Here is a 16315-nt window from a genome sequence, read left to right on the forward strand (position 1 = left end):
GACGCGGACAAGACGTCCGCCAGAGCGCAGACAAAAGCCGAAGTGGGGAAGGAAAAAAGGGCTGAAGTAAATTATCCCTCGCCTTATATAACCTTAGATTTTGATAGGGAAAATATTTCTTCATTGTGTTAATATATTAATAAGATTCTGATAGGGATTTCTGACACATGTCACTCACATGTAAGAGAAACACAGGGATCTTTTAAGAAAGAATGTGCGTACTGGACATTTTTACCCCTTCACGCTGAGCGTGTGAAAATATCGGCGTTTAGCTGACTAAGCAATTTTATAAAGCTTCTCTTGAATTAATTAAGTAGAGAAAGTGGAATTGGATCATGAAATATGAGAATATTTTAGAATGAAGTTACTGTGAGCTAAATTAAGATAAAATCTTGGAAATTAATTAAATTGAAATTAGAGTTAAAATGTCATTACATATATATACATATATATATATATATATATATATATATATATATATATATATATATATATATATATATATATATATATATATATATATTCACTTTCATTTTTGTTGAGAATAGTAGTGACGAAATTAGGCGATAATTACTGGCAACAAAGGTTTTAACTAGAAGAGAAAATATTACTTGACAACATTTCAGATGTAAACCATTCAATGAATATTCACTCTACTGTTCTGCGTATTTCTTTGCAATCGTTCGAAGAAACTGGCACAAAACTTGGAAATAATCAAACACATGATAAACAAAATCAAATAAATCACGTTGAAATATTACAGAAGGAAAGTTCTCTTATCATTTTCGATGTTGATTGCAAAACAGAAATGCAAGAAGGCGACATAAATATTAATTTAAAGACTAGCTGATTCGTTGAATAGAATTGTCGCTAACTATTTTTAATTTATTTAAAACAAGAGAATAAAGTAAAATAACTGAGAGGAATTTTAATTAATAAGTAAAAAAGAATAAGCATTGCAAACCTAACCAGTTTTGCGGAAAATTTGTGTTAAAAGGTACTTTTATCTGGTGTATACTGTAAGTACATTTCTGTTGTAAAATGTTTAATGCGTTTTTAGCAAATTTTTGTTATAGTGCATACATTAAATATTTTTTGTGGTATTTAAATATGTCATGGTAATTAATTTGAAATTTTTTTGCTTTGCATTTTTATTTAATCTATCAGCTTAGATTATTTCTTGAATTTCAAAATTACTGATTTTTAACCTATTTCGGTGAAAATTCGTCTTCCGAATATGTTACTCATTCCTTAAATTTCAAGCCTAAAGCAAACCTATGTTCCCTATTTGGCGTTCTAAGAATATATACTCATATCACAATAAAATACACAATAAAGTGTTAGTTAAAAGAATTATTTAATACTATTTATTTTGAACGTTATAGCTATTAATAAGCTTAAATTAAGATTACTTTCTTAACTTCTTACCCTAACTTACCATTATAATAAAACAGTATCTAGAATTCTACATTTTAAATATATCTATAATAAACATCGTCTGAAATCTTTTATCAAACCTTTTTCTGAATTCTTTAAACATCTGTCAACAATCAAAGTTAATTTAAGTTTATCGTCTGAAAATAAGTTTGTTTTTCATGAAATTACCTTCTCTATACTTGAACCATTACCTTCTCTATTTTTCGTTTACGATAAAGTAAAAACATTACATATTGAAGCAACTGTATTATATTGCTATCGAATAATTAATGATTATTGAAAAATAAATAATGTCAAAGTACAAATATTTTAAAAATAATATACAAATCTGAGCTTGTTATAAAGTTTATATTATTGAAAAGCTTTGAAATTTTTAGCAAGTTCCAAATATTTGTATCAATAAGCAAGAAGTGAAATTTTATCTCTCAAATTTAATCATATTTCAAGAAATTAAATATCGTTTGCAAATATTGTTTTTTTCATTAAATGCAAATAATAACGTTTTATGGTAGAGAGTATGAATTTATCATTTCATTTTTTTTTTTCATTTATATATGAAGAAAAAAATCGTTTGCTGTTCTTAATTAATATAGTTATTGTTATTAAAATGTTATCTGTTGCGCATTTAAATATTTCTATTATAACCTTTAATTGGAATAAAAGGAAATTTACCATAAGTTTTTTTTTAATATTCTTCAGTATTATTGTATTTATTATTAACTGAATGTCAATGGCAAACTTTAGGCTTAACCGTAAGGCATTAGCGAACATATTCAATAGACTAACATGATATCTTTGGCAATATTTTGGCGATAAATTGCTATTAATCGGTTAATAAAAGTATTGGTACTTGGGTTAAAGCCCTAATGATTGTCTTTTATTATTACATTTTTTTTAAATACAATATACTCTCAGTAATGAGGCAGGCAAACATCAAATCAAAGGACCATCAAATTAACAAAAGCTCCGGGAAAACGAGGTTGATTGTATATATATAAAAGTGATGCAACTTATGGAAATTTTTCAGCAGATCGTTTTTACACAATGCTGTCAATAAATCTTTCTCTTCCTTTTTTTTTAATTAGTTTATTCAAGTTTTTAATCTTTATTTTCACTTAAACAATTTCAAACTATAAACATGGAAGTAAAGCAAAAGTTCTATTACATTTCTTTTCAAAACTGGCAACACAAATTGTTGATGTTAGAAACAATTAAAATTTGAGCTTGAGAATCACTTTTTTATCTTCTTCTAAGATAGTTATCGGAAAACTTTAGGCACAAAAGTTGTTAATAACGCATTACGATTTTTTTTTTTTTTTTTTTTTTGCTGATTTGATTTATTTTTCTATATCTTCAATATTAAGGAAGTTATAACGGAATTAAAATTTCAACTCTTCACCATATTTCTTCCCCATTTCGGCTAAATAGCCCATTTACGAAGTCATTACATGGACACATACATAGGTATATATATACATACATACATGTGTGAACGAAAGAGGCTTTTGGTTTCTAGGGTCCATGAGCAGTGAAGAGCTGCAGAAAATGTCATGAGAACCATGGCAAAAGATAGCCTTCCAATAGGAATCTTCCTAAAATAGTTATAAATGGAATGAAACATATAAAAGTGTCTGAGTGCAATACATCTATGATATATTATGTTCTGGCCAAAGGGAACAAAAGTCTCAACAAATTGCAGTTTAAGTTTTGATACAAATCGCAGATTTTTGTCCACATACTACCTTGTGAACAAAAAAATATCCACTTCGTCTAATCATCGACATATCAATCATATAAGAGAACTGGAGCTTAGTGATCGCCGCTTGACAATTACAGGTATTATTAAACAAGTTCTTGCATGGAAGATAATAAAAACAATGGGGGTATAACTCATTTGCACTATGATAGTACAACTTTTCACAATGCCATTATTATTCCTGAATATTTGGCCAAAAAATTATTAAATAATCTGAATAAAATAAAAAATACATATATAATCAATCACCATATTCACCTTATAAAGCACTAGATGACTATTTCTTATTTCGCTGCTGAAATTTCTTTTTCCTGGTCGCCATTAATTTGACCGAAAAAATTCGATACTAACTCAAAATGGGAATTATAAATACGAGTTTAAGTCATATTTTGATTGCATAAAAACTTGGATTGAAGCGTACTGCAATCAGAGAAGATTATTTCGGAGGAACACAATAAATATTGACCTATAAAATAATACATTCTATTTTACGCAATCATTCCGGATATTTTTTGATCATAGCAGGACACAGAAGAAATGGACAAAAGTCCTTTTGTCCGAACATTATCTTAATATTACATTATGTTACATTTTTCAATTTATCAATCTTAGATTACTTAGATAATGATATTGTCTTTCGATAAAAGCCGTTTAATAAGAATATAAAAAGACAGATTACACATATATAAATGACTAAACTTAGCTTATATTTTTATGTAATTTATATATTAAAGATTAAACAGAGTCCAAAATAAAATTCTATAATAATAAAAAAGATAATATTTTTGTAAAAAGAATTTAAAATTTACTTCCAAATAAATTTATTCGTTTATAAAATTAGTTAGAATAAATTTATTTGCAAGAAATAATAAAATAATATATAACAATAAATTATTTACAAGATATTATCACTGCAATATAGCATTATGGACATAATGGAATAATAATTGAATGGAAAAATAAAATTAAAAAAGAATGAAAATAAAGTTAAGTGGTCTCTGAGCTTGATCATCTTGATTAAATGAAAACTTGAGGAAAACTAAAAAACAACAACACTAAATTAATTGCTAATATCTTTCAATTTTAGAAAAAAAAGGAGAAAAAAAAATGAATGTGTCGAGCTCTGAGATGAGAATTTTCATGCTGTTTGGAGTGTTATTTACATTTTTAGGTAAGAAAATGAAATCTCTCTTCTTTTAATTGATTACGAAGTTGATTTGATTTGTATTGGTTTAAAGATACCGAAATAATACTCAGCCATATTTTGCAAAGCACATAATCTATATACTTATAATAAAGCTCAATGTGTGTGTGTGTGTGTGTGTGTGTGTGTGTTTTGGCGCTCTATAGGCCAGACCGTTTGACCTACAGCTACCAAATTTGGTACATGTATACCTTGGAGGTTGGGAATATGCACCTGGGGTTCCTTTTCTCGAATTTTTAATTATAATTTTAATTATTAATTAAAAACTAACTTTCCCACCAAAAAAATCTTCCATTCTCCCCACCGCCAATTTTTCCGCCAAAAAAATCTTCCATTTTCCCCACCACCAAATGAGAAAGGCTTCAATTTTTTTTTTTTCTCCCAACAGTAATGAGGCTAGGGTTAAAATTTTTCGGCGGATTATTTCAATCGATTTTGTTTATTTTCTTAATGTTTGATTCATTTAAAATTAAACATTGTTAATTAATCGATCTTTCAGATTCATTCTGAAGTACTTTTGAATTAAAATAAAACAGAATAAAGGAAATTAAAAATTTCTAATCCGCATAGCGTTATCCCAACTGGCGTAGAAAAAATCACGTATTTGCATTACGTAACTGGGGAAGAAAATTCACGCATGCGCATTTTGTTCTGATTGTTGCCATGACAACGGTTATCAATGGATGATTTTAATTATTTTTGAGTTAGTCGCATGTTTTTGTAAGTAAATTGTATTTATGTTAGTTATATATTTTTTGTATATGCTTATAGTTTTAAGTACATCGTTTTTTAAGTAGTTTTTTTAAAACCTGTTTTCAACCGTTTATTTTAAACGATTCGTTTTATTTTCTTAGTGTTTGATGCATTTAAATTTAAACATTGTTAATGAATCGATCTGTTCATAATGAATCTAAGAAAATTTTGTTGACAAACTCTTGAGATATTACATAAATTAAAAAAGATATTCTTTAGTGCCCATAAAGATTAAACGCTGAGTGACTCTATTTTCAGTAATCAGATTATAAAAAAAATGCTTTGTTTCAGTAAAAAATATTATTATATTAATTGAAGATAAATTCTTTCCACTTTAATTTAAAGCATAACTTCTACGGGTGCTAACAAAAAACGAGAGATACATATTACGTTATGACTGAAGGCCTTTATAATATTATGAATGAATTATATGACAATCAAAATTTGAAGTTTTAAAATATTTTGATGAAGAAGCTATTAAAGTAGAAATTGTATAAAATATTTAATTATTAAAATTTTAACGAACATTAAGATTGGCGAACAGGCTGGTCGCCAAAGGCGGCTAGTATTATATAAAGTTAAAATGAAAAGATAGTAAAGAAAATTCTAAAATACTGTTACGGTAAATTCTTCTGGTAATGTACGATGAAAATTTCAACGAATTCGATAACGAATAATTATGTTTTATTCCGCAATAAAGAACGAGGAAAATAGCACAACACAGGAAACGCAGACATAAAAAAAAGTACTTTCAGAGATAAACATCACACAAGTAGAAAATTGCTATTAAATAACCGAAACAGCACAGTAGGCTCAGAGATAATTTTCTGGAAATCAACTTTTTGGAATGAGAATTCAATCGACTCTTCGTGTGTGCGTTTTCGCTTTGTGACAGAGCATCGAAACATCTGGAAGGATCCTGTATCTTGGCTTATAATACAGAAATCGTTAAGATTTCCGCATATTCGAGAACATTCTTTGCTTTTGTGATCAAAGTTACCAAATTCGTGGCTAAATGATTACCAAGTTTGTCGCCAAATTGTGGGATCATTGATCTAGCATCGACTAAGTATTCTTAAAACTATCTGCAAAATTCTCTTCCTTTCGATGAGATTTTTTACTCAAGGAAACAATATTTATCAATTTCTGTTGCTGAAATTTTTAAAAAAATATATAATAACGTCAAAGACATGGTTTTAAAAATAAGCTTTTATTATATTACTAACAATGATATTTTTTTTTCTTTTTAAATGTTTTAATTTTTTTATATTTTAATTTAAAGTTTATTATTACAAAATGATATGAAGACTTGAAATCATATTCTGTTCTAACTTTTTACATTTTCACCGCCAGTTGGCGCCACTAGAATTGTAATCAAAATGTTATTCATATTAATTGATAATTAAATTTTAATAATAAAAAATATTAAAATAATTTATTGTCCTTAACAATATAGTCGCGTACAAAATTTAAAAATTTTAGCGCATTAATAATTAAATCAAAATTTATTATGATGTCCATGAACCTGGAACAAGTAGAATTAAATAGCATGATAAAAATAGATAACATAAAGCATAATAAAAATAGATAATAAAGCATAAATAAAAGCATAATAAAAATAGATAATAAAGCATAAATAAAATCATAATAAAAATAGATAACAGGTTAAATTTCCAGATATCTAAAAATGAACATTTGATAGATATAAAAATATACATGGTAAAGATAAACATAAATTGTAATAAAAAAGTTTAAATTTCTAGAAAACTCCTAAATAGTATTGTGGTATTAGCATATTGAAATAATAATCAATTTCAAAAAAATTGTTGCTATATCTAGTGTGATAATTACGAATTACTTAAAAAAATGTTGGTTATATATATCCCTCACCTTTTTTCCTTTGGATCGGAAGAATATCTTTGGTATTGATACAATAATTATTTCATCTTATCAACAGCTCATACGAATAGAAAAAAATTATCCATGACGTAAAAAACAAAACAATGTCATTGTGAACTATAAAAAAAGAAAACAAGAATCCCTTTTGAGGGAAATTGAAATTAATTTCGACAGATTGTTATGTCTTTCAAGATATTTCTTCAATTATGCTCTTTCTTTCATGTCCTCATTTTTGTTTCTGATTCACAAGGCTATTTCATTTTATTCTTTCGTGTTGGAAGAATCCTTGAAGACCGAGATTCATAACTAAAAGAAGTTGATCTCTTTTGACGCTTCATTTGTTTCCAATTTATTGCAGCCGGCTTTGAGTTGGCAAGATTTTTTTTTTTTGGCAACTTATCGCGGCGGACTTAAATATCAACAATGAGCTAGTGTTCGCCAATAAGATGGATCTTATGATTGAATCCGATTTAAAAATGGTACCAGAAAACGATTAGCATAAAAAATTCTTCTTTTAAAGAGCAATTTAATTTCTATCTTCAGTTTCATAGTGAGTTCTTAATTACATGTTCTTATTAATATAAAAATTCATCTAGTAAAGAGGGACTTAATTTCTATCTTCAATTCTTAACTATATGTTCTTTATTATATCAAAATAATATATTTTTATACGAACGCAATTTTTTCCTCCGATAATCATTTATTTCCTTGATATAAATTTGACTGCCTAGCTTTCAGTTGTTGTTTTATATGTCATAAATAAATATGTAACTAGTTTACTACATGTCGGGTTTCTAAATTATTTTTCAGAAGTTACTGTAACCCAATTTTGTGAAAAGAACAATGACGAAGCTTTCAGTTATCGCGGTTCGACCAATGGTAAGTTATGATAAGATTTCTTTGTTTTTTCGAGGCTGCATTATTATTTATACTTAAAAGGTACAATTTACAAAGGAAGGGGACATTCTAATGAATTTTACATACGTATATTACAAAACGATTACAGTCTGCTTTTATATTTATTCAAATAATATCATCATTTATAAGAAAATGGCAATGCATTCATTCGTCAATATGGACAATTTAATTATTTTCATACCATTAATTAAAAATAAAAGTACACTTTTCAATGTGCACGGACATTTCTTTTTTAACGCTTCAGAGGATTATTAAAAACGACGAATGTAGAGAACAAAATGAATTTGCTGCCAAAAGTTATTTGCAAACATGGTTATTTTCCGACATAATCACCGTGTTGATTCATGCTGTTGTCATATCGGTGAACAAGGTTTCCAATCTTTTCTTCGAAGAACTTTATTGCTAATGATGCGATGTGAGATTTAATATTTCTTTGATCTTCTTTTCTCACTACAAATTTTTTGCCAATGAGCTGCCACTGATACAAAGAGCATGAATTTTTCATCGTTTCTAAGTTGACGAGCAGCCGCTAGTGTAAGTGGGAGAAGTCCAAGGTGCATACTTGATTTTCTTCACTGTACAATACATTGCATCGTTTCTGTTAAAGATCCACCACTGTACAAAGTGAATACCTTCCAAACATTTACACGATTCTCCTCACCATAAGATATACATGAATTTTTAACAATTTCTGAGCTGACCAGCGGTCACTGGTGCCAAAGGAAGTAGTCAAAAATGTATGCTCGATTTCCTTCACTATACAATACACATGAATAGGGATTGCAATACCGGACCAAAATTTCAATACCGGTATTCGGTATTTTTCAGATCTTAATACCGGGATACCGGTTTTAATACCGGTATTAGAAATTTTAGAAAAATAAAGAAAACACAGGTGTTTCTTTGTTTTATTTGCCAGTTTCATTAGAGAGTGTAAATGTTACAAAAATAATTTGTAACATAAAATATAACAGTATATAAAGAGTCGCAAAAAAGTAAAGGAACATCTTATTTATTTAAATCATAAAAAAAGTGTAAATATCACTATTCAGTCTGTGGTACTATTAAAATTTTTTGAAATTTGATAATAAAAAACATAATGCATCCATTGTACTATCATTAAGCCTGAAAAGTAATTTTGTGCAAAAATGACCAGCTGTCAAAAACGCTCTTTCGGCATCTACGCTAGTTGGTGGTACTGTTAGGAATGAGTGATATACTTTTTCCAAGTATTTACCTATATATCCCTCATATTCAACTAAATCTATTTCTCGTCGGGTGGTTTTTGATATAGCTGATTTCTGTATTGTAGTTTGGTTCTTTGAAATTTTTATCTATCGCTAATTCTAATTTTTGTTCAAGAGACAATTCATTTTCACTATCGACATTGATGTCATCATAATCTTCGATAAGTGAACCGTATTCTTCTGAATGTGTATAGGTTTGTGGGTAAACACATTTAAGAAAATTTACTATAAACTTAATCAGATTTGAATTGGTTCTTTTATTTTCTTCTTTTTCATTTTTAAAATCATTATAATTAAGTAAATACCATAAGACATTTTCTATTTCGGTATGCCTTTCAACTGTGTGATTTTTCAATGTAATATATAATTCTTAAGATAGTGATGTGTGCTGTTCTTTCAGTGACTGCAACATGAAATTTATTGTTGCATTAGCTGTTAATAAATTAGAATCTCTCTGACATAATGCCTCAACAGTCAGTTTTAGTGGAAGTAGAGCTGATGCAGTTCTGGATATTGAGTCGAATTCACTATCTGAAAAATTAATTTACGAGTTGAAGTCGATTATTGCTTTTTGAATTGGATTTCTCAGTTTCAAAAATCGTTCCATCATTAGAAGTAAACTGTTTCAACGTGTTTTAGAATCTAATATTAACATATATTGTTTTATTTTCAGTTAGTATACATTTTAGTAATATGTCATTTTTTATAGGGGAACGTTTAAATATCTTAACAATTTTTTGAACTTTATAAACTATAGGAAGCAATTCGTGATTGGTTAATATTTCATCCTCATTAGAAATATCTTCTTCAGCAATGAGATTGTCATTATTTTCATTGTCAATATCACTCACTCTCACTCTTACTCTCTTCAAAGTTGGAATCCGAAGTTTCTATATCCACAGTATTTGGATTCTTCTGTTCTTTATTTTTTGATATCTATTACTCCTAATTGAATTCCATCAGCATAACACAATTGCTGATTTGCACCAATCAACTTTCTAACTTTGTTCATAACTGTTGCTCCATTAGTCGTTATGGATACAATATTTTCTTTCAGGGATAATCCATGTTTCGCTAATTTAGATTTAAGCAATTAAGCCATTAATTTTGTCCATTAGGGAGATATAAAAGCAAAAACGTATACTATTTTGCTATGTTGGCGATTCCTGAACATTTAGTGGAGACAATTTTAAAAATTTCTAGTAAATACCGAAAAACCGGTATTTAAACTTGTGAATACCGGTATTACAAAATCGTACAAATAGCTCAAAATACCGGTATTCGGTATCCTGGTATACCGGTATTGCAATCACTACACATGAAGTTTTCATCGTTTTTGATTTGGCGTGTCGCCAATGGTACAAAGGTAATAAATCTAAAATACATGCACAGTTCTCTTCACCGTATGATATGTATGAATTTTTTCACTGTTTCTGAGATGATGAGCGATCATTGATACAAAGGGAATAAGTCCAAAATCCATGCTCGATTTTCTTTACTATACAATGCACACGACGTTTTCATCGTTTCTGAGGAATAAGTCCAAAATACATACAAGATTCTCTTCACCATATGAATCACATGAATCTTTCACCGTTTCTAAGTTGCGGGGCAGCCTTTGATGCAAAAGGAGAGAGTCCAAAATGCATACTCGATTCTTTTCACTATATAAAACGCACGAATTTTTCATCGTTTCTGAGTTGACGATCGGCCTCTGGTATAAAAGAAGGAAGTCTAAAATGCTAACCGGATTTTCTTCACTACACAATACACATGAAGTGTTAATCTTCTATGAATTAACAAATCGCAAATGTACAAAGAGAATGAGTCCAAAACACATAAACAATTCTCTGCACTATGTGATATGCATGAATTTTTCATCGTTTGAGAGCTGATGAGTTGCCACTGGTGCAAAGGGAGAGAATCCAAAATGCTTGCTCCATTTTCTTCACTATAATAACACGAAGTTTTCTTCGCTTCTGAGTTAACGCGCCGTACAAAGTGAATAAGTCGAAATTGCATACATATATGATAGGCATGAATTATTCACTTTTTTTGAGCTTACGAATAGCCCTAAATCAAAAGGAAGAAGTACAAAATGCATACTCGATTCTTTCCACTATACAATAAGCATAAATTTTTCATCGTTTCTGAGTTGACGAAAGACCATTTCTGCAAAGGGAAGAAGTCCAAAACCATACTTGATTATTTTCACTCTACAATATACAGGGTGAGTAGAAATGATGAACCCGATTTAAAAAAATAATATTTTCGAAACTACTACGCATATTACAATAAATGAGACAAAAATTTAAAAAAAAATATACCAAGTTTTTTTTCAGTTACAAATGTCTGATGTGTGACCCTCCTGTGTCACGACATACGTCCAATCTGTAATCCAGTTCGTTCCAAACATTTTGTAACATCACTCTGTCAATGGTTCTGAATGCCGCACAAATGCGTTCTTTAAGTTCTAAAAGGATTTTCGGCATTGGTTGTACATAAACAACGGCTTCTATCAATGATATTTTTTGTGGGGTCATGTCAAAAATAATAGACAAAACAAAATGCTACAAAATGTTTGGAACGAATTGGATTACAGATTTAATGTATGCCGGTTAACAAGAGGGTCACACATCGAACATTTGTAACTGAAAAAACAACTTGCTGTATTTCTCTTTAAATTTATGTCTCATTTGTTGTAATATGTGCAGTAGTTTCGAAAATATGATTTTATAAAACCATGTACATGAAGTTTTCATCGGTTCTGAATTGAAGAACCGCCAATATTACAAAGGACATAAGTCTCTTCAACATATGATATGTATGAATATTCCATCATTTTTGAGCTGACCAGCGGCCTGTGATGCAAAAGGAAGTTCAAAATGTATATTCGATTCCCTTCACCATACAATATGCTCGAATTTTTTCTATTTTTTTTTATCTGAGAGTCTCAAGTGGTGCAAAGGACATAATCCATCGTTTGAGTATATACTTGACACTTGATCGTTGAAATATATACTTGACACTCTTCAATATATGAAATGCACGAAATGCACGAAGAATTCCAGAGGAGAAACTCACAACAGTTTCCGAAAAAAAATTATTTCTATCACCCGAGTTTTTTTCCCACTCCCGCAGAGGCGGCGGTAGCAGGGGGGTAATTGCCCCCCTGTCGGCAGCCTCTTGCCTCCCCCGTCGGCTAGAGAGTGAGAGTTTCGTCGGCAAAAGTGTTCACCATTTCAGGATGGTTGTAGAGAGTTGGGCATTATTGAATATGATTATTTAAAATCCACCTTAAAGTTAATATATTGTAAACAGTCGAAATATCCAGGTAACGGTTAAAGTGTTTTGGCTATATTTGGCAAAATAATTGATAGGGCGGCATTTCAATATGTCTATTTTGTGGACAATTTTTGATAGCTGAACTAAGAACTGAATGCAATGGATGTCGAAGACGTTAAGTTCGCAGATTTCAGACATCTGATTCAAATGTCTTTCATTAAGCTTTTAATTTTTACTACTTTGGCAATATAACCCAAGGTAACAAGTGAATAAGATATCGACGATTTTTTGGTCTGTAGACTATGAACTTAATGCGGTGAGTGCCGCAGATGTTAAATCTGCAGATTTTCAGACATTTGATTGAAATTTCATTTACTTGGCTTATAATTTGCTCTAGATTTGGCAATGTATCCGACAAGTGAATAAGATACTACATTCTGCTGATAACTTTTGGGTGGCTGACTATGAACTAAATGTGATGAATATAGAAGACTATATTCACAGAATTTCAGGCATTGATTCAAATGTCGTTCATCGATCTTTTAATTTGCACTACATGATACTATATAACCGACAAGACATGTGAATAAAACATAACACATGTCGCATTTTGTCAAAAAATTTGATCGGTCGACTAAGAATTCAATGCGAAGGAATGTCGACGAGTCCCAATTCTCAGTCATTTTATTTAAATGTCGTAATTTTCATTCAGCATATAATTTATACTATATTTAGCAGAATAATCAATAATCAGATAAATGAATAAGACGTCACATTTTTTTCCAACTTATCCTTGCCCTTCAGCGAAGATTTTATCATAGATTATGGGAAAAAAAATGTTTATATAAGGCACTTCGATTACCTGTTAGTGGAATTAATAGAGAAATTGGTGATTTTATATTATTCATGAATAGGACGACAGAGTTGTTTTCCATAATTCATAATTCAAATCCAAGTTCTAAAATTAATCGCCATCTTATTTATATAATTGTTACTTCCTCGGTAACGAATTGATAAATTTATTTTATTCATTTCACTATAAGAATAGTGAATAAATCTAGTTAATGGCTAAACAAAATTAAAAAGAAAACACTGTTTTCCTTTGACACTCTTGTGAGTATGCATGCTAAAAAGAGCTATTTTGCTGTAGCCAAATTATGTGAATACATTATAAATTACTGTAGTAAGTAAATTGCATAATTGTAAATTAAATTTATTTAATAGTAAAATATCTGTTTTCTTTCTCAATCTAATTTATCAGGCTACAATTATTACACTAAAGAAATATTACCGACTGAAAATGACGATAAAAAAATGTTGTGCTATGGTATGTTTTTAGTTACACTAAAAAATGTATCCAAGTATGCACTAAATTTGTTAAATAAATTACTACCTGAATTCTTCAGACTCTGCATTCAATATTATATGTAATCGGAGAATGTATCGTTTATATATGCTTTTCTTTCAATTACTATTCGCGGCAAAATGTATATAATTTCAGATGCTTCTAAATTTTTAATAGACTTTGAATAAAGATGTCTTGATAAAAAGATGATTAAAACAGTTATTCATAGGATATTCATAAATTACACATTAACCCCTTGAAAAACAAATTTACTTAACTTCCTAATTAGATGGTATATCTTATTTGGGACAATGATTGTTATTTTAGTCCCTAGAATAATGTAAGGGCATTTGAGGTAATGATGCATTTTTAAGTGATTTTTGCATTTTAAATTACTTAATACTTTAATTTAATTGCAGATTTAAAATTAAAAATTAAATAATTTCATACGCAAGTTAGACTTGCCATTGTATACGAAGGGATTAAGAAAAAGCAATGCATGCAACTAAGTTGATAAAACTCACGTTTTGGGAGGAATATTAGCTTGCAATAACTTCGAATTAAAGTACTTAACCATAAGAACGTATGCCTAAAAACGAAGATAGGTGAATTCATATTCAAGATCTAATTGTTTTTTTAATAAAATACATTGATTTTTTAAGCCTAAATATATAGAGAAAAATAAATACAAGTTAACTAACATTTAACGATCTAACGTTTAAGCAGTCCATATTTTTTATATCTTACATAAAATAGTAAGTTTGTACATATATTTACAAAATATTTTCTCCGACCTTCTTAAAAACATCATTGTTTCTTTTCTGCATTCTATATTGTTCGTGTCCGAACTATAGTAAATTTTTGTTGAATACGCGTATTTCTCCTCGGATTCGAAACACATCTTAATTCCTGCGCGTCATTGCAATCCTTATTTAACAAATATTTTAGGTAGGGGACTACGCAGAAAAATCGGCTTTGGGCGAAAACATCGAATCTTTATTTATTATTCTGGATTTCTATAAAAGTTTCTTTTATGAAACTTTTTGTTTCAACATTCATTTTATATAGCTTCTGATATAAAATAATAAAAGCTTGCATTTGTTCATTTTGCATGACACGTCATTCTAGTGCAATCTGTGTTTCTATCCATATTCTACAATCTAGAATGGAATATGACTATATTCATTTCCAAAATTAGATCCCAGAGAAATTAAATCTCACGAGTCTCATAAAAAATAAACTCAATTTAATAATTAGTAAAAAAAAAAATGAGAATATTTTTTGCAAATACCTATATAAAGTTTTAACAATGAAAGAAATGATCAGCATCAGAATAAAAAAAAGTTAAATAATAACTAATTTTCTTTAATTAAATGTAAAATTAATTATGAGTTATTTTGAAGCTAAATTAGAGATATTGTGCTTGCCCCCCCCGTCGGCAAATCTCTGCCGCCGCCTCTGCACTCCCGACAAATACTTACCAATTATTATTTTATTTTCTCCATTTACTACACAGGTCCTAAGATGTGGAAAATATTTTTCACGTCATGTGGTGGCAAGCAACAATCTCCAATAAGAATTTACGAGGACGAAGTTCTTCGTGACAGAAATCTTACTAAGCTACGTTTCAAAAACTATAACATTCCGATACAACAGGCTGAGATCGTTAATAATGGACATACAGGTAAGGTTCTTTCTCCATTATTATATTATATATAAAGAACGCTAACTGTTTTTCAATAATTTATTATTTTAATAATTTCTTCGGTTACACAATTTCTCATTTTAAATAATACTAGCCATCTTCGACGACCAGATGATGCATAGTGCATATTCATAATGCATGAATATGACAATCATTTTACTTAAGTTTTAAGGCAGTTAAATCAATTGCCTTGAAACTTGCATCTTGTTTAAATTCTGTACAGTACACTTCCGAGTATCCGATTCTAACTATCCAGCTTCTGTACTATCCGGCCTAGTTTTCTTTTATCGTAATTAAATGAAGAAGACATTGGCAACATTGACAAGACATTGGAAAAGGCCATCTGCTACGATCCGGGCATTCGCAAGTGTCGTATGCAAAATACTAGTTGTGATAGGAAAAGAGCAGCGTTCTACTCCTTCTTCATTGTTCCGTCAATGTGTAACGGACCTCATTTATTACCATTATTCCTGCACAATAAGTACAATATTCCAAAACTAAAAATTATAAGTTTTATCTCAAGTTACCTTGTCATGTCTGTGTTATCCTTTATCAGTGAAAAATTAAATCAGTTTGAATCAATTTTCTTTAAAAATTAGACCTAGTATTTGCGCTAATGCTTTGTTTATGTTTCCTACATTTAAAGTAAGCATTACAAAATTTATGTCAAAATAGGAACAGCTTATATCCTTTAACTTACTTTTTCTCTAACAGATTTTTGAAACGTGCAATATAGTATATAAACAAAAATAAACTTAGTCTTCTA

The 16315-nt window shown here is 29.3% G+C and overlaps 1 protein-coding gene across 1 annotated transcript in view; it reads left to right on the plus strand.

The window, feature by feature from the left end:
- Positions 1–774: 774 nt before the first annotated feature.
- LOC129976099 (putative carbonic anhydrase 3) overlaps positions 775–16315 on the plus strand; it is a 29459-nt gene continuing 13918 nt past the window's right edge. The window contains exons 1-4 of the mRNA XM_056089479.1: positions 775–1019; positions 4281–4364; positions 7860–7928; positions 15361–15528. Of these exons, the coding sequence (XP_055945454.1) occupies positions 4301–4364; positions 7860–7928; positions 15361–15528 (301 nt within the window). The 5' untranslated portion in view covers positions 775–1019; positions 4281–4300. The remainder of the gene's footprint in view (positions 1020–4280; positions 4365–7859; positions 7929–15360; positions 15529–16315) is intronic.

Source organism: Argiope bruennichi, chromosome 7 (genome assembly GCF_947563725.1).
Source record: "Argiope bruennichi chromosome 7, qqArgBrue1.1, whole genome shotgun sequence".
In the NCBI taxonomy this organism is placed as follows: domain Eukaryota; kingdom Metazoa; phylum Arthropoda; class Arachnida; order Araneae; family Araneidae; genus Argiope; species Argiope bruennichi.